We start from the raw sequence: 20452 nt of genomic DNA, 5'->3' as shown, positions 1-20452 counted from the left end.
TATGAATAAAAAGAAAATGCCAAAAGTTGTTTAATAGTTTTTATTTTACTGTCTAAAATTTTCAAAAGGATCGGTCTACTGGGCGAATTTCTACAGCGTTTTTTCCGTGATGCAATTTGATGTGACACACCCTTTATATGTCACATGTATCACCGGAATAGTTAGTTTGTCGTCTTTCGCCTTTTATCTTTCTGCTTGAACATACAAAACAATGCTCGTTACATCCATACAGTGCTGCAATACATGGAGGTTTCCATTCTTTCCCCGAGCACGGATGACAATTTTTGTTTATACTGAGTACCGTTGTCTATGATTCATAGTAGCACCGTTTTGGTTTGTGAATAGGTTCACAAGACATAAAAACTCGTTGAGAAAAAGTGTGAACTGATACATTGTTGCATAAATTATAATACTAGTATACTTCTTAGCTGTGGTGGCTGAGAGCCGACAAATGACCGCAAAGGGTTAATACAGATTTCAATACAAATTTTCTGAGAAAAAACACAGATAAAAAGATTTTTGGAGACCAAAAACACAGATTTTATTACGGAAACCCTGGTAACGACGTATGTCTGCTCTCAGCCACCACAGCAAGGAACCATACTAATCCTATGTTTGATTCAACCATCATCGATCTGTTTACACTTTTTCTGAATGAATCTTAATGTCTAGCCGAACTCGCGACATGATAATGTGTGACCGATATAATAACAATTTTCTTACTATTAAAATAACCGGACAAAACAGGACTGGATTCAAAAAATAGTTTTCTTTGTTGTGATAGATGCGATAAAATATTTCCAATCAGTTGATGCAAACACATTTGTGGTCTATCAAGAAGTGTTCGAGTTATATCGGTTACAGATACAACTCAAACATATCTTGATAGATCACAATCTTTCTTTATTTCGTACATGTTCAGTATTTAGGTCCTCCTGAAAAGATATAGTTCTACGTAAAAATCGATTAGACAAAATACTATCTATATTGTATTGAACCAAGAAGCAAATCGATGTAATGTATGCCCAAAACACTATACCCATTTTGATGGTATTGTATAAGACTGTACAAATCGAAACAACAAACTACTGAAACTGCTAAGGCCGTGCGTAATCATCTCATTTCAACAAGTGCCGTGTAGATGAATCACTCACCACCCTGGCAGAGGAGAGTTCTGTTCCGCCGAAGGCACAGAGGCACATGAGAAATACAACGATGATGAATTACCACCTTCCAAGGGTAAGGGAAGCCGCCGGGGAAGATCGCAAGTCGTGTGCGAAGGGCAGTAAGAATAGACACCGTTCAAGGTGAGCGTAATTAGTCCCCAAGACCGCGCGCGAGAGCTCCAACAAGTGTGTTGTGCCGCTTCGGATGGGATGTGAGACAGAGAGCGAATACGAGAAGACGACGACGAGAGTGAGACAGGAAGGGAATGTTTTAAGATTGATCGCTACCTCGCGCCTGCAGATGATTATATAATAGTTTGACCGATGCACACGTTCTAAACCACCATTAGCATCACTGATTAGGTGGGAGTGTGTGAACCGAAACGGAGGTATGTATCCATTCGCACGGTGGTTGTGAGTTATTTGCCGCTATTGCTGGCTAACCAGCTGACAATTGCTCGCTCATTGTATGGAATGATGAGTTTGCATTATATTCCAGCGGACAATTCGGTCACCTGAATTAATTCGCGGTTCTAAAGACGGAATTCATCATGATTCATGATCAGTGTCCGCTCAAGAGGCCAAAGTTATTACGAATTCTCCAATAAACCACCTTCGAAACACACGCAAGGGTACCAATTAAAACACCTGAATTCCACCAACGGGGGGACCGCTTAACATGTTCCGACGTTCCGAGGAAGCTTGCGGAGACTCGCTAATAATGCAAATTATCACGAATAGTAATCGACATTATGAAAAATAAAATGTAATTGGTTTTGGTGCGACCAAATTGACTCGCCAGCTGCCATAAATGTGGCAATCATATACAGCACTCAGCATGGCGGGAAAATGGTTATGAATTGCGGGGGCTCCATCATGTTGTACGTTATAAAGCCGCTTTCCATTAATATTCATTATTCCTGGTTTGGCCATAAATAATGATGGCTCTAAAGTGCGCGAGATGGTGCGGAAACTTGACTGGATTGTTTCCCCCCGGGGTGGAGTGTGCGCCAGGGCGAGTTGTCACAGTGGACAAGGAACAGAAAATGAATGTGACTTTATTTGTTCTGGGTGGGAAAACGTACAAACATGACAATGATGTGAGTGTCAGCTTATTTCCTCGTATTGAGATGCATTTTCCCCCTTTTTTATGCGCAGTCCGATATTTGTTCGCTTTTTTGATAACTGTTTTCATTTAAGATGAGTATTCTACTGGTATTTAATGCTATGTAAATGACACTTATCGCTCATGCACACTGGCAATTCAATGGATTTTTTTGTATTATTTATATTTTTTTGTTTATTCGAAAGGCAGAAATACCGACTCCCAACTCCTATATCCATCAAACACTTCAGGTTTTAAAACACTTTTCTTTTATTTATGTTTTTCTTCATAATTGTTTTTTGCTGCAAATATTTTATGTTATAAATTTTCGGTAACTTGTTTTTCTGATGACTAAATTTGAGTGGTAATAGCTCAATTTTATTCACCTACGAATCGAAAGGTGATAAAATCTCTGTCAAATTGACTTATATTCATAAAAATCAAAAGTCGGGGCAAATGCAGGAAAAGTCGAGAAAGACGGACAGGGCGGGTAAAATGAACACTCATACATAAAATAACATTTAAATTTAATTACATAAATTATATTTTTGTTTGAAATTTGAGTGATGTACAAAATTGTAATACAGGTCGGCCTCGAATATACAGACTCGATTATATATGATTCGATCATATATCGTTTGGATTTTTTTTATATTTCAAATATGACTTATTTCAAGAAAAAAAGTAACCTTTCAACGTTAAGGTGAAATTTAAGTGGCCATTATATGTACAGTGGGGTAAAAATCCGGATTTTTGAAGATTTTGCTCGAATTTTCACCAGGAATTGTTTATATCGATATTGTAGCGAAATGGAGAAATATAGAAGAATTTTCCAAATTCATCTTTATTGTAATGAAATATGTTTAGGAGTCACGTTACGAAACATTCGAAGACGTGTGGGTTAATACAAAACGTAGCGAAACTAAAAAATCTTTTTCATCTTAATACAAACTTCAATCAATCAAAAAAATTGTTGGAAATTATTAGAAAATTCATAAAATATCATGAACATGACGGTATAACACCACGAAGATATTAAAAGAGATTATTTACTATAATAAAGATTATTAATTAGAAATATTTTTTTTAAATATCTCGAGAATGGTTTCATTTAGAAGGAGATTGATAATAACCTTTTTTGTTTTAAATCACATCAGAATTTATAATTTGTGGCTAAGAATGATTGCTAACACACAAAATTCGATGTTTCGAAAATTCTTAAAAATTCGATGTTCGACAAATTTCGTCAAAAATAGTTTTATCATCTTGAGCCCATTTTTGAATTTTCTACATGACTTCTTTTTTATATGAAATTGAAAAAAATATAAAAAAAATACGTATTTTTTGATATCGCAAATTCAAATTTTATTTTGTAAATGAAAACAAGAGTACACATTTTTCTTCTCAGTGTATATTTTTTTCATATCAAGCCAACAATACTCTATAACTCTTTCTAACTATTCGGTACGACTCATATTTTTTGAGATATAAATTATCAAAGATTTCTCTTACTCAAATCGATACGCCCTTTTCAAAAGTTTCGCTTGAGTCAAAAAATGAACCATGATGATGAATTTGGAAAAGTTGTTGGAAATTATAAGCAAATTCATTAAATTTCATGAACATGACGGCATAACACGACAAACATATTAAAAGAGAATATTTACTATAAAAAAGACAATAAATTAGAAATATTTTTTTAATTATTTCGAGAATGGCTACATCTCCTTCCTTCTCCTTCTCCTCCTTCTAAGATTGATAATAACCGTTTTTGTTTTAAATCACATCAGGATTCACAATTTGTGGCTAAAAATGATTGTTAACAAACAAAAATTGGAAGTTTCGAAAATTCCTAAAAATTCGATGTTTCACAAAGTTCGTCAAAAATAGTTTTACCATCTTGGGCCTTTTTTTTAATTTTCTGCATGACTTCTTTTTTGTATGAAAAAAAAAAATAAAAAATATGTATTTTGGATATTGCAAATTGAATTTTTATTTTGTTAATAAAAAAAAGAGTACACATTTTTTTTCTCAGTGTACATTTTTTTCTTATTCAACCATCAATACTCTATAACTCTTTCTAAGACACTATTTCAGTACGACTCGTAGTTTTTAAGATATAAATTATCAAAGATTTCTCTTACTAAAATCGGTACGCCCTTTTTAAAAGTTACGCTTGAGTCAAAAAATTCCCGATTGCTGTGGAAAACTCATATTTCCTTTAACCCAAACGAAATACACACTTTCATTCGAATCAAAAATGCTCATGTTTTGTCATTTGTCGATTTCATTTGGAATTACTCAAATGGAAGCAACAAAATCGTCTTCCGTAGCGCACTTTTTAATGTAGAGCTAGTTTGAGGCAACAGAGTCCGAAACAAAAAAAAATCTATAACTCTGTTATTGTTGAAATTCGAACATATGCGAAGAAGAATTTTTTTCATCAAATATGATCGTCTATCAACTTCTGAGAGATTCTGGATATTTTTTTTATGTGAAAAAGGTGTTTTCTGACTTTAAGGAGATGAATCAGAAATTAATTTTTTCTCTGATATTCAAAAAACGAAAAATATATGCATGAAAAAAGAATAGAAAAAAAATTTACACGATTATATACAGTGTAAAGAAATCCGAGACTGTATATAATCGAGCCCGCCCTGTACAGTCCAAAAAGGTCGATTTTCGGCCAAAAATTTTTTTTCGAGATGACACCAGTTTCGACGTTTCATGCATTTTTAAGTCATTTGGCATCGAAAAAAAATATTGATTTTCCAAATTTCCTTTACTCCCCTCTTGGAAGATTTTCGAGGATCAAAAAATCAAAACTTTGAGCGCTTAGAACTTAACACAGATCATTTTTTTGGGCCAGTAAACAAAATGTACATGGTCGGTTTTTGAAATTCGCTGATGAATTTTTTTTCCCATACATCCATTGCCACCCTAATGCCCGTCTCTCATCTAAAGCGCATATGGTCAAAATTCTCTCTTTCTCTTCTTTCTTTTACAACGCGTTACTTCATTTTCTCCCGAAAGCTTTCGCTATGCTTCGACAGATTGCTTCATTTATATTCTAGTACCGAATCGAGATGAAGAATAGAAGGTAGGAATATTCACGGGTTTTGGTTTTATTAAACTTTGATTGTATTAGTAGCCAGGAAGATAGGAAATTCACATACCAGATATAACAGTCAGTTACTCAAATAGTACAAAAATGAATGTGTCAACGAATGACGATGAAAGAGAATATACAGAAAATAATTACATATTTCAAAAAAAAATATTTTTCGCATTGCATTCATCATTTAAAAATAAACAGAACATGTCACGAGCTAAAGTGATCAACACTTCATTTGTCTAAAACTAGGAAGGAAAGTTTTCGTCTCAATCTAGGTCATTTTTTCAATCTATCTAGGCAAGTTTTTTTTCGTACATTTTACACGAACCTGCCACGTTTTATCCCATGCTCTATCAAATGTTTTCCGTCAAAGGAACAAATGATTCTGTAACTCTGACTTTGTTCATTTACGATTTTGGTCGACGTAACGAGAAGTAAAATCGAATTGGAATTGAGTTTAGATCTCCTCAATAATACTGAAATTTCAGTTTCATCCAAAATGTCAGTTGGGCCCTTATGATTTGAACGCTAGCATTGTTTTAACAAAATCCGTGATGTCACAGATTTAAAAATCTTCCCACCTTACATTTTCCATCTCGGTACCGAATCATAATATCGGCCAAGTCTATGCAGGGATGCCATGTGATTTTATTGAATGTCTTCATATAGTACGAAAACATGTCTTCAAATGTCTTCACAATCATATTGAAAGAAACTATACCTCATAACTTAATTTTGAACAATGTTTATTGATTGTAGATTATTCAAGGTTTATTATACCTTGAACTATCCTTACCTCGAGGTTCTGATGTTTATTTCAATAATTATGAACAAAGAATATATTGGTCAGCTGCGAACTGAATTTTGTGAATTTAGAAATGATTATTGACTTGATAAACCGCATTGTCTCTTCCACAAAAACGGAACTGTGATAAGTGTTCCATTGAGGAGGGATGTACGAAGATTCAAATGTCAAAAAATAGAATGGATAAAACTCATTTGTCAAACAATTTCCATGATTGACTCCATTTGTTTATAACAGCTTTGAAGTTATTATCGAAAAGGTATGTAACCGGAAAACCTTCGATTTGTGAAGTGATCGTGAAAAAAAAAGCGAGTGAATGACACCGAGACAAAAGCCTAAAATAATAAATTTGTGAAAAAAACCACAAAATGGTCTGCAAAGAACAGAACGATGTAAATTTTCGTCTGCAGAAAAAAAGTTCATTTGTTAAATTTGAATTTAAAAATATAACTTTCAACTGTTCATCTCTGGGGGTTCAAAACTCAGGACCCTCATTGACCATCTTTGTGTTGTTACAGAATAGCTACATCCATGCAACAATCATCAGCGATGGAGATCGATCCACGGTCGAAATAAAATCGATTCATCCATACAACTTGCTCTGCTCTGCAAGAAACATCGGGCTGCTGCTCTATAAATAACTCAACAATGATCAATCAACTGTTACCGCTGTCCGGTGGTCTAACTGGATAATGGAAGAACAGAAAGAAACTCTTACGCCGAAAAATAGCAACTGTATAATGTTCTATTCATAGATATGATTAAACATGTGATATGTACACGATTAAAATTCGGCTCTGTTACTGCTAAATGCTAATGAGCCTAAAATAAACAAATGGGATAAAAAGAAAATGTTTATCTCTCCCTCCAAGTGTCCGTCCTTCCTGTATCTTTCTTATTTTCAAAAAACTGCCGGACAAATTAATTTTCCAAAATTTCCGCCTCAAGTAAAATTTTCGATATAAAAAGACACTATCGATTCGTTGTGAGATAACTAGTTTTTTTTTGTGAAATTCATGAAAAAATCAGCTTTTTCTTAAGATGTCCGCTCTTACCGCCCTTCCCCTATACCCTGAGGTCTGGTAAGTTACCTAATTGACACAATGAACTAATTAGGGAGTTTATTTGTATGCGCTGAAATGTGAGAAATATTGTAATCCAAATCCAAAATCAAATCTAAATCGTATTTACTTATGTTACCTGCTACCTGTCCAGATCGGGTAATAATATGGAATCTCCCCAGGTACCTCATGGACGAATCTGTACCCATACTCCTGGAATCCAGTATATAAATGCGGACCATTGGGTCGGAATCATCAAACTCTTACATCTCGAATCCCACCAAACAATCAAGCGCTACAGCAATGGACAACTGCGAGAAATCAAAGCATCACATCGGGAACTGCGAGGGACCGGATTCGGAGTTCATAAAGTTAGTTTCAGCCGAAGGAGATGAGTTTATCGTGAAACGTGAGCACGCATTCCTCTCGGACATCATCCAAGCTATGCTCTCCGGTCCTGGTCAATTTGCCGAATCCGAAACAAATACGATCCACTTCAGGGAAATTTCGTAAGTAGTCTAATGATAATGGAATCGTTTACTCCAGTTATTTATTGTTTTTTTTCTCCATCGAATTTAAGATCACCAATACTCGAAAAAGTATGTCAGTATTTGGAGTACAAACATCGCTACATGAATAGCAGCAATAGCGCACCAGAATTCCCCATTGAATTTAATATGGTGCTCCAGCTTTTGTTGGCCGCTAATTTCCTAAATATATAAATATTTAAACTAGTGAGTAGAAAAACTATAATTACAACACAAGAACAATCATAATGACCTTTGTTTTGGACAAATACGGGTAGAAGTAGGAAATCTTTTGGAGAAATACAATCGATTTCACTTCTGATATCGCTAGTCCTGTGTTCGCTTGCATATACCGTTTTTTAAATACAATAATTGGAGGAAGAATAAAAATAAAAAAAATCATTTTCATTCAAATGGCAACCCATTATCGTATTTTTTTTTATTACAGTACAAGGAACAAATACAAGATTTTATTCTAATCGTAATAGGAATGTAAAAGCGATTTTGAGCATTTGAGAATCTTTTTATTTTAATTCCTGTAAGTTCGATATCAGCATTAAAAGCATTATAAACACATTTAGTGCTACCATAAACTACTCATGTGCATTTGCGAATAATTCATATCGCTAATGCTATTATATGAGGGTTTGCTGTTAGCCAGTTTCAAACGTTTCTGGTCAATCGCTAGCTTCAAACGGCCCATTCGTTGACAGTATGGATCTCAATTTAGTATATTGCACTAAAATAAAAATTAAAACAAAAAAATTTAAAATATAAAAAAAATAAATGTGCGTTCTACGACTACATTAGCGACGAGAAGCCCGACTACCGCGAAAGTTTGCAGGATATTAGCGATGTGACGAACTTCTGGGCTGGTATTTGGGAGACCCCAGTAGAACATCGCGACGAGCAAATGTGGTTAAGACGGGAGGAGGAGAGTTGTGGTGAAATTGGAGAGATGCCAACTATCATCGTCGGAGAGAACGATGTCCGCGAAGCCTCGCGGTACCTGAGGAACTGGGCAGCACCGGGCCCCGATGGTGTCCAGAACTTTTGGCACAAGAAGCTGACCGTCGCACATCCAAAGATAGCTGAGTGCTTCAACAAGGTGCTACGTGACCCACACAACCTTCCTGAATTCGCCACCCGTGGCGTCACCTTCCTCCTCCCGAAAGACAGCAACACATTGAACCCATCAAAGTACAGACCGATAACGTGCCTATCGAGTCTGTACAAAATACTGAGCAGCATAATTACCGCCAAAGTTTCTGCTCACTGCGAACAGCATCACATCATCGCAGAAGAGCAGAAAGGATGCAGGAAAAATACGCATGGCTGCAAAGACCAGGCCATCATCGACGCAGCCATAGTCGGCCAGGCGGTATATAACCAGCGGAACCTAAGTATGGCCTACATCGATTACAGGAAGGCTTATGACTCCATACCTCACTCGTTTCTCGTCCGGGTATTGGAGCTCTACAAAATTGATCCCGTCGTCGTTAGGTTCCTGCAGCATGCGATGAGGCAGTGGAGTACGTCTCTGCACCTCAGTGATGGGGAAAATGTGTTGCAGTCTAGAACGCTGCAGATAAAGAGGGGGATATTCCAAGGCGACTCTTTCAGACCGCTTTGGTTTTGTCTGGCACTGAACCCCCTCAGTAGGACGCTCAATAGAAACGGTCATGGCTATAAAATAAGGTATGGCGACGGCGCCCACGAAGGAGTGACCCATACCTTCTACATGGATGATCTCAAGGTCTACGCTGATTCACGTCAGCGTCTAGGTGTAGCTATCCGGGTTGTCGAAGACATAAGCAGGGACATCTGCATGGAGTTCGGCCTTGACAAGTGCCGCTGTGTCCATCTGCTGAAAGGGCAGCTTACCGAATCCGGAGGTTACGAGGTCTATGACGGCGAGTTCATAAGAGACATGGTTCGTGGCGAATCCTATAAATATCTTGGATTCCGACAGCTCACCGGGATTCGCCACTCCGACATCAAGACGGAGCTGCGAGACAAGTTCTTGAGTCGAGTGAACTGTGTCCTGAGGACTTTCCTCAACGCGGGGAACAAGGTACGCGCGATCAACACATTCGCGGTTCCCCTGCTGACCTTCAGTTTTGGTGTAGTCAAATGGAGCAAAACTGACCTAGAGGACCTTGAGAGGAGGATGAGGAAAGCATTTAAAGAGGCCGGAATGCACCATCCTCAATCGGCACTGGAGAGAGTTTCACTGCCACGCAAAGAAGGGGGACTTGGAATAGTCGACATATCTGCACTGTGTGTTGCCCAGGTACGACAACTGCGCGAGTACTTCGCAGAACGCGCCAACCAAAACGCGCTATACCGGGCTGTCTGCGCCGCCGACAGAGGATACAGCGCTCTGCACTTGGCGCAAGCGGAGTACCAACTCAACTGCAATCTGCAGACAGTGGAGGAGAAGATTGCAGCTTGGAAGCAGAAGGCAGTGCATGGTGCCCACCCCCATCAACTGGACCGGCCACACGTCGACAAGGCCGCATCTAATCTGTGGCTAACGCGTGGTGAACTCTCTTCAGTAGTAGAAGCCGACATGATAGCCATCCAGGACAGGATAATGCCGACGAGAAACTGCAGGCGGTACGTCTGGCATCAAGACGTTGATGACATTTGCCGGATGTGCCATCAACCAGGTGAAAACATAGAGCACATTATGGGAGGCTGTCCCGTTTTGGCCAACGCAGCCTACACCGAGCGCCACAACAACGTGGCCCGTATTGTTCATCGACAACTGGCGCTCCAATGTGCTCTACTGGAAGACAACGTACCAAACTACCGGTACCTGCCTGCACCTGTCCTGGAAAATGACCGTTTCAAGCTGTACTGGGATCGCACTGTTCTGACCGACCTCTCGATCCACCAGAACCGCCCAGATATAATTGTTTACGACAAGAGCGACCGCAAAGTCACCATCATCGATGTCGCTATTCCACTGAACCAGAATCTGGAGGAGACCCACGGTCGCAAAATCTGCAAGTACTGACCATTGGCCGTGGAGCTCAAGGAACTGTGGGGGCTAAGGGAGGTCCCAAGAATTGTTCCAGTCGTTCTCTCTGGAACTGGAATTGTCCCGAAGACACTTCTGGAAGCGCTAAAGGTGTTGAATATGGAGAAGGAATTGGCCGGCATCCAAAAGTCGGTCATCCTTAGCACCTGCGCGATTGTCCGACAATTTTTCGGTCAGGACTGAAACAGCACGAGCATGCAGATACGTGCATTCCGCAGAGCCTAGTCCCCCTTTGGCATTCAGAAGCCCGGGGGCAGGTGAAAATTCTGGCTAGGTTCGCCTAGTTAAGAAGTGAGATAAGTCTGCCTAAATAAAAATAAAAATTAAAAATAAATTAAGTTGCACGTATTTTACTGTTGCAGTATCGACACCATATACACCAATCGCAATTTCAGTGGCCTGGCTTGCAATTTCGCATTTATAAAAGCAAAAGTGTAAAGTACCGAATTTTCTCTTTGTTGACCTCCATTGTTAACACCCTGCAACTTACAACTGAATGGAACAAACAAAAAACAGCAAAGGATTTTTTTAGTGTGAAATGTAACCTTTACAAAGAGCCTATATTTGAAATTGTATGATCGATATTACGCGAGCTATTGATCACTTAAGCCAGCTATCGAGAAAATAATGGACTTCTTTCCTTTTTCCCCAACCTAATACAACCATCTCCAGCTGTTTCTTAAAAAGTACGTAAACGTAAAAAAAAGAGTTATTTCGATAATTTTAAAGCGTTCTATTATAATATTCGAAGTGATAAACAATCGAATTGAATAAAATAATTCAATACAATAAAATAACTGAGTCAACAATGCGGTCAGTCGGTTTTTGTTAATATAGCTCATTTATTACACTTATATTATTACTCATAGCTTAGAACACCAAATCATGCATAAATGTGTTCTATGAGTGACTTATAGTAAGACAATAACTTGTCAAAAATTATCCATGCTACGTATGTAAGTATGCAAAGAAAGTTTTTATAGCAAAAACATTGTATAAATTTAGGAATTAGTTGTTAAAATAGCATTGGAAAGATAGCTTTTTACTCCTCATACATTTGTTCAGATATCAAGGTGAATTTCTAACCCGGACTACCAATTCGGGCACCGTAGCGACTCCAATTTGTGCAGACGATGTCATGTTGGTTACGCGTTCGCTCATTCAGCGAATTGTCGTGGGTTCAATCACAGGACCCTTCATTGGTTGATTTTCTAAAGGGCCTTTTTCAAGACAATCAAATAAAGAAACATTATTGTCGTGGGTTCGATCACAGGACCCTTCATTGGTTGATTTTCTAAAAGACCTTTTTCAAGACAATCAAATGAAAAAAATATCATTGACGATACAAGCAGTAGCTCGTACCCGCTCGAGAGAATACAAAAGAGCCCACCAAGGGTAGCTTGAAGTCAAGTCGACTGTGACTGCTGTGTATCTTAAAAATCATTTACAGGCAAACCTTTTTTGTGCGGGGGATAGGGACCACACAAAAAATATCGCATAAAAATCGTGCAAAACTTCACCAGTAGCTTTAAAGAATCGTGTTCGGTACACAATTTGAAAAAAACTTTTTTGTGCGGTAGATAGGGGCCGCATAAAAAAAGTTTCCCTCAAGAAAATAGTTCAAATCCACGCCGTTCACCGTTCGATTTCCTTTTGTTTCCCTGCTTTGCGATGGGACAGTTTGCCTTTTAGTTTCCGTGTTGCTGTGTTGTGCTGTTAGTTGCATGTCAAAACTTGTTGCTATTAGAAATCATGTCATGCACTACTTAGAGCATTTGATGGAAGAATGGGAATGATTTGAGAAGTGGGTAATTCAGACTCAAATATGCTTTTTTCACACTATATATGCATTTCCATCGAAAAAAAAACTAGATGGACGATAACTTCGTCAAATGTGCTTCTTTTTTTATACCGCACAAAAAAAAAACCGCGCAAAAACAGGTTTTCTTGTAAACGATTTAATGTTTTCTGGGGAGCTTTTTCGTAATAAGATTCGAAACCAGTTGTTCCGAAAACATCTGTATGAATAACGGTTGTGTAACAATTACCCGAATACCATTCACCCGAACACGTTGAACCGAAGCAAATTTACCCGAATGCCATTCACCCGAATGAACATTTACCCGAATGCGACAAATACCCGCACTTGAACACTGCTCATCTCTCCCAATTCCATTTCTTTTCTGCAGCCGGATCGAACGAAGCGTTTAGCGAAGAACGAAGTGTGGATGACAATTCGATACATTATTTATTATTATTTACAAATGGTGACATTTGCTATGGATTTGATAGCGGAGAAAATGAAATGTTTGATATGGTGTAGAAAATATTCCACCATATCAAAGAAACCATATTGTTTGATGAAAGCAGGAGTTTTAATATTATTTGTTGACGAATGCCATAATCGATCGATGATTCCTATTGGTGGTGAGGGGGGGTATTATTTGTACAGGGTATTTTCGAAGGGAAATCGATTCCTACTTTAAGCGTTAATAATTCTTTTCCAATTAAAACAAGTAGTAGTAGTGTAATCACTTTATTCGAAAGATGAAATGCCTAATAGATTAATTCCAAATGAAATCGACAAATGACAAAACATGAGCTTTTTTGATTCGAATGAAAGTTTGTATTCCGTTTAGGTTGGAGGAAATATGAGTTTTCCACACTAATTGGGATTTTTTATTACTCAAGTGCAACTTTTGAAAAGGGCGTATTGATTTTAGTAATGTTTGTCGTGTTATACCGTCATGTTCATGAAATTTTATGAATTTGCTTATAATTTCCAACAACTTTTCCAAACACACCATTATGGTGAAACTATATGTTTAGGAGTTACGTTGAAAAACATTATCGCTACGTTTCAACGTAACTTCTAAACATATATTTTTACCATAATTATGTATTTAAAAAAATTGTTGAAAATTATACGTAAATTCATAAAATTTCATGAACATGGTGGTATAACACGGCAAACACATTAAAAGAGCATATTTACTATAAAAAAGATAATAAATTAGAAATATTTTTTTAAAATATCTCGAGATATTTTTTGTTCTAAATCACATCGGTATTCATAATTTGTGCCCAAAAATGTTTGTTAACATAGAAAAATTCCAAGGTTCTTAATGGGTCCAAAACTTCACAATAGTACGGTGATGAAACAGTCGTTCGGCGGTCAACGATTCGATAACACTGAAGAAATTCGTGACTCAGTTACATCGTTCTTCAAAAAGTTGGACGCTACGCACTTTGCGCTCGGAATAGGAAAATTCGTGCCACGCTATGAAAAATGCCTCGAACGTTACGGCGATTATGTAGAAAAATAGAAAATAAAACGTAGATTACGAAAATCACCTTGTGTTTTGTCCTAAATTAATTTTTCTGATGCACTAAAACTTATTTTTTGAACGACCCTCGTATGTTTAGGAGTTACGTTGAAAAACATTTGAAGACATTTGGGTCAATACAAAACGTAACGATATTAAAAAATCTTTTTTCTATCTCAATACAAACTTTTAAACTGTTATTCGTGTTTACAAAATCAAAACATAAACAGTTTTCAAAATAGAATTGAAATCCCAACAACACAAATACACCTCGTTGATTCAACCGGACGTTATAGGAACGAATACAATCAACTTTTTTACGTTATGCCTAGATTGTACCTGAAGACAGGTATCTTCAAGGTACCTCTGTATATAAAGTTACTCAGATTCAAACATCGTTCATCAGTCGAACAATCTTCCTTATAGATTGAATGAATGGACTACAACAAAATTTTCTCGTGTTGTAGACCTTTTCATGAAATACTGTTTCTACTACAGGTGATGTGCAAAATCTTCAAAGTCTGATCCTGTGACCTTGGATTTGATATATTATTCTAGACACACATGACTAGAAAGAGCTCTGGTTTCCGAATTGATCTGAGTTAATTCATGTGTTTCTGTTTGAAATGTTTTGTTCAACTTATTGATCAATGACAAAGAGTAGTTCAGAAAAAGTGATATAAGTTTGATCATCGAGTCGTTCAAATGAATCAAAATTCGTTTCGCTGTTTAGTTTCAAGTTTAACTTGGGTGACGGATTTCTGTGAGAGCTATTTTGTTGCGGACGAATTCATAATTTAGAATGATTTGAGCTCTAATATATTCTGAATTGAGTTAAACTCATTTGGTCGCTTTGGATTGTTTGAAAAACAATTATTATCTAATCTATTTTTCAAAATATTTCAAAAAATGTCCAATGCAGGAAATAAATTCAGCACAAGCGTATTTGCCAAGTACATTTCACGACAAAGAAGTTCGGACAATCTTTCTCGAACAGACAAGCCACGGAATGTCATGTCAAATTTCAAATACCGACCATGTACATTTTGTTTATTCACCTAAAAAAATGACCTGTGAAAAGAGAGGTAATCCAACGACAAAACGTATCGATAGTTTTTTTCTCAATCCTTACAACAAGATCGTTCGAAGAAAAATTGAATTTAACGACAGCATGAGCACACATTTTATTATGTGTACCACCTACGATATTGTGTAACTTGCTCAATGCTAATGCTAATGCTAAGCATGAGCACACATTTTATTATTACATTCACGGTTTTCTATAATAATTTTTTTTTTCATTTTTTATCTAGGTGTTGTAATGCTAACCGATTCATGACCAACACGGATCTTGGCATATTTATACCTTCTTCTTCTAAAATGGGACCAACGTTGCTAGAGGAACTTCACCGTCTTAACGTAATATTGCTTTGTAATTTTTATTAGTACTTGGTTGAGATTTCTATGCCAAATAACACGCCTTGAAAGCATTCTGAGTGACAAGCTTTAGAATACGCGTGACCACAGTGCAGATCGAAGATTATTTCTTTGGCGAAAAATCCCCCCAACCAGAGCGGGAATCGAGTCCGAACGCCCGGCATGTTAGGTGTGACGCTAACCACTCGGAAAAATCAGTATATTATGTATGGGATCCGAAAAATTTGTAATCTTCTAAACTACAGATTCTTAGTTTTTAAAGGTTTGACAAATCTGCAGAAATACATATTATTCTGTAGATATGATAACCCTGTATCCTACATGTGCCTGTGACGTAGAGATGGGCAAAATGGTTCATTTCAGTGAGTGGCTCAGAGCCGTGCGCTCAATGACAAGAGTCGGCTCATTTGGGCGGCTCGACGGCTCTTTTCAAGAAATGGTTTATTCGGATATGTAAAGAATGGAAGACGTAAAAAAATAAGGTTCAAAACAACAACCATTAGCATTAGCATTAGCATTGAGCAAGTTGCACAATATCGTAGGTGGTACGAATTCAGAACTGTTATGTTAAAAACTAGCCTCCATCCGTTGCTGATGATAAGTAATATCTCTTAGATGAAGACATGTTTTCTCCAACAGTTAAGAATTGTCCTGGCCACGTCCTTGCAACTGCTAAGGAAAAGGGTAGGAATGTTAGTTCAACATTTACTTAAGAGATATGCAGAGAACTCTACGACCTCTCATAAATGTCACGGGAATTTAGGGATGTGTTAGTAGGGAAGGTAAGCCATAGGATACACTCAGCCGGTGTTACTGGCAAAGCTTGTTATAACTGATAATCTAGCGGTATTTAATAATTATTATATTTTAATATTACTATTACTATTACTATTACTATTACTATTACTATTACTATTACTATTACTATTACTATTACTATTACTATTACTATTACTATTACTATTACTATTACTATTACTATTACTATTACTATTACTATTACTATTACTATTACTATTACTATTACTATTACTATTACTATTACTATTACTATTACTATTACTATTACTATTACTATTACTATTACTATTCATTGTTGTGTCAATTATTTCGCAGTGCTGATTGTATATACGCATCATGCGATTGATAGGGGCGTTATTTGCATAATTTGTTCTGGATGTTTTGGTTAGAAACAAATTTCGCGTTCTTAGTTGACGCCCAGGTACATAGAAATTTAGTTTTTCTAGTAATTCAGCTGACTGTACTCGTTGCGAAATTAGGTCATTAACAAAAGAAAGCATTGCAAATTCACGGCGTTCTTTTAGTGTTTGGATGTTTATGAGCATGCAACGTGCTTCATATGAAGGAAGTGGAAATGAGGTCCAGTTGAGTTTACGAAGTGCAAATAGAAGAAACTGTTTCTGGACTGACTCAATGCGTTCTTCATGTACGACCATATACGGGTTCCAAACGATGTTACAGTATTCCAGAATAGGCCTTACATATGTAATATATAAAAGCTTTATTGTGTATGGGTCCTGGAAGTTATGTGAGAAGCGTTTGACAAAAATTAACACACTATTCGCCTTATTTATTACAGAGTTGTAGTGTTCTATGAATGTGAGTTTACAGTCCAGGACGACGCCTAGATCTCTAACTATTTCACATTTTTCTACATTTTGATTTCCAAGACATATTACAATATTTGGTACATGTTTTTTTCTGCTAAATGTTATAGAGTTGCACTTTTTCACATTCAGTGTTAGTAGATTTTTATCACACCAAGTATGGAATACATGTATTTCGTTTCGAAATGCTTCGATGTCGTTTTCATTTCCAATTTCCGCGAAAAGCTTCATGTCGTCGGCATACACAAGTACATTGATACGCTTGAGAACGAAGGAGATGTCATTAACGTACAGAATGAAAAGAAGAGGACCAAGATGAGAGCCTTGTGGGACTCCCGATGTGACTTTTACTGGATTTGAAAGAGAATTTTGAAAATGAACAATTTGTTCACGGTTTGTTAGATAAGAATTGAGCCAGTTTAGGAGTCTTTGTTTCATTCCTATTTTCTGCAATTTGAAGAGTAGTAATGGAATGTCGATGCGGTCAAATGCTTTACTGAAGTCAGTGTAAAGAGTTTCTACGTGTTTGCCATTTTCCATTGCATTCAAAATAAAAGTCACAAAAGCCAACAGATTAGTTGCAGTTGAACGGCCTTTGAGGAAGCCATGTTGCATACACGTAATTCTATTCTTTACTTGTTGGAAGACTTTTTCGTTGACTATTGCTTCGAATAGTTTAGGAATGCAAGAGATAATGGCAATTCCACGATAATTACTATTACTATTACTATTACTATTACTATTACTATTACTATTACTATTACTATTACTATTACTATTACTATTACTATTACTATTACTATTACTATTACTATTACTATTACTATTACTATTACTATTACTATTACTATTACTATTACTATTACTATTACTATTACTATTACTATTACTATTACTATTACTATTACTATTACTATTACTATTACTATTACTATTACTATTACTATTACTATTACTATTACTATTACTATTACTATTACTATTACTATTACTATTACTATTACTATTACTATTACTATTACTATTACTATTACTATTACTATTACTATTACTATTACTATTACTATTACTATTACTATTACTATTACTATTACTATTACTATTACTATTACTATTACTATTACTATTTATAAGGTTCAAAACAACAACCAGTGCAGGAAATATATTTCCATCACAATAATCTTCTTTCCTTTTTTATTTTTAAATATTACGTTTTCAATGTTATCCGATGAAAGTCTACTACATCTTTCACTACAAACTTTTCCTGTTTTTGGAAAAACTCGTTCAAATGGTTCTGAAGTCGCTGGAAAACATAATATTTAAAAAAATTGTAGAGCGGCGGAGAGATAGATTTCCTTTCTTTCCACCAAAGCAAAAGGTTGCTTATTATCAGCAAATGTGGTTCCGCTAAATATTTATCGACAATAGATATTGTATGTAAATTGGATGTAAATTTTAGCGTCCTTATCAACGACTGGTGTGCATTGTTGCACTTTCTGTTATCCCCAAAACCTTGCTGCTTGAAGTGAGGATCTAGCAGTATTGGTTAGGTTACTAATTCGTCTGACTCCAGATTTTTAAATCGCTTTACCAGCTCCGAAATCACTCATTACAGAGCTTTTTTATGATCACTCGAACTGATTTCTCTTGATCCATATAATGTTGATCATGTCGAATTATCAGTCGAAAGAGCATAGCAGTTTTCGATAACGACACAGTTTTCTCCTCGTTTTGTATCCTAAACATTTTCAAAATGTTTCGAATTGTTAAATTGTTTTGAAATAGTCAAATCATTTCATTCGATACCCATATGCGGAAGTTGCATGAAAAAAGTACTTTGCCATCTTGGAGTTGGATTTATCATAAATAACTGTGCTGTACTAGTCAAGCCCTTTCATATGATACCGTTCTGTCTCATATTCCGAACACTTAAGCTTTGATGACCATTAAACAGTGTCTCATTACTCAAAATGGTACTCTTTCGCGAAATTAATACAGCGAAACAATACAGCCTATCTTTTCCATTTGACTACAATAAAATTGATTTACAAATGCATGTTCATGGTGAAAAACTAAAAATATGTTTAATCACTTTTGTCTCAAATTCCGAACACCATTTTTTTCACTGACTCATATTCCGAACACTTTTGTCTCAGATTCCGAACGGCAATTTGCATTTTGCATTGCATTTTTTATGCATTTTAAAAAAAAAAATCATACCATTAAAACTACTAGACCAATTCATATGATCGATATATTAAATTAAAGTGAATTAGCTAGTCCTTTTTGGATTTTGCTTTTGTAATTATTGATCGTATTTGTTTCTTATAGTTTACATGGATACTTGTAAATGATGTTAAAATGAAGTCTATAACTCAAAGAATGTCAGGGCTTTGAATATTAAATTATTTATAACATTAAAGTTCAGTAAATTCACATTTAAAAATGAAGTGTTCGCAATTTGAATCATGCGTAGAAACTTGAAACATATTTCGAACACTAATTTTAATGAAGATTTCTGCATAAAATATCACTTTATTTCATCCATTTGTTGTAGATTCTTACCATTTCTAGCACTAAACATGAGAACAACAAACACAATAGTTGAAAAAACTACAAAAACTGAAAAATTAACAATGTTCGTTTTTTACAGAATTTGCTTACGCAAATTCATTGATTTTGACTGTCACTTTTTTGCAAATGCTTAATATTATAAATTATAGGTTGAATACTAAAGTAGAATATCAGAGCTTTGATTAGTCAATTATTTATAACATTAATGTTCAGTAAATTTTGTGCTCCCTTGGCCGAGTGGTTAGCGTCATAACTAACATGCCGGGTGTTCGGGTTTCGATTCCCGTTCTGGTCGGGGGAATTTTTCGTCAAAGAAATTTCCTCCGACTTGCACTGTGATCACGCGTATTCTAGAGCTTGCCACTCAGAATGCATTCGAGGCGTGTTATTTGGCATAGAAATCTCAACTAAGTACTAATAAAAATGACGCAAGTAATACTACGTTGAGACGGCGAAGTTCCTCCAGGAACGTTAGTGCCATTGAAGAAGAAGAAGAAGTTCAGTAAATTTACATTTGTAAATGAAGTGTTCGGATTTTGAATCATGCGTAGAAACTTGATTCATATTCCGAACACTACTTCAATATTAGTTTTAATGAAGATATCTGCATAAAATATCATTTTTGTCAACAAGTTATTGTAGGTTCTTACATTCTCTAGCAC

General features: G+C 36.1%; 2 protein-coding genes across 5 annotated transcripts in view; one reads left to right on the top strand and one right to left on the bottom strand.

Annotated features, from left to right (window-relative positions):
* Positions 1–20452, bottom strand: part of LOC129771066 (Ig-like and fibronectin type-III domain-containing protein 1) — a 436355-nt gene that overhangs the window by 236642 nt on the left and 179261 nt on the right. The window lies entirely within an intron of this gene.
* On the top strand, positions 7441–8066 carry LOC129771071 (elongin-C-like). Its single transcript, XM_055774364.1, has 2 exons — positions 7441–7761; positions 7833–8066. Exons 1-2 carry the CDS (start codon positions 7484–7486, stop codon positions 7972–7974), a joined length of 420 nt encoding a protein of 139 aa, XP_055630339.1. The 5' UTR covers positions 7441–7483; the 3' UTR covers positions 7975–8066.

The sequence above is a fragment of the Toxorhynchites rutilus genome, chromosome 2, assembly GCF_029784135.1.
Source record: "Toxorhynchites rutilus septentrionalis strain SRP chromosome 2, ASM2978413v1, whole genome shotgun sequence".
Lineage (NCBI taxonomy): Eukaryota > Metazoa > Arthropoda > Insecta > Diptera > Culicidae > Toxorhynchites > Toxorhynchites rutilus.
Note: the sequence above shows the minus strand (reverse complement) of the source record. Positions and strands in the feature narration are given on the sequence as shown.

Excerpts from the sequence above, each read along its gene's own strand:
- LOC129771071 (XM_055774364.1), top strand. The coding sequence starts at position 7,484 with ATGCGGACCATTGGGTCGGAATCATCAAACTCTTACATCTCGAATCCC. Across the intron at positions 7,762-7,832 it reads ATCCACTTCAGGGAAATTTC|ATCACCAATACTCGAAAAAG; the intron begins GTAAGTAGTCTA and ends ATCGAATTTAAG.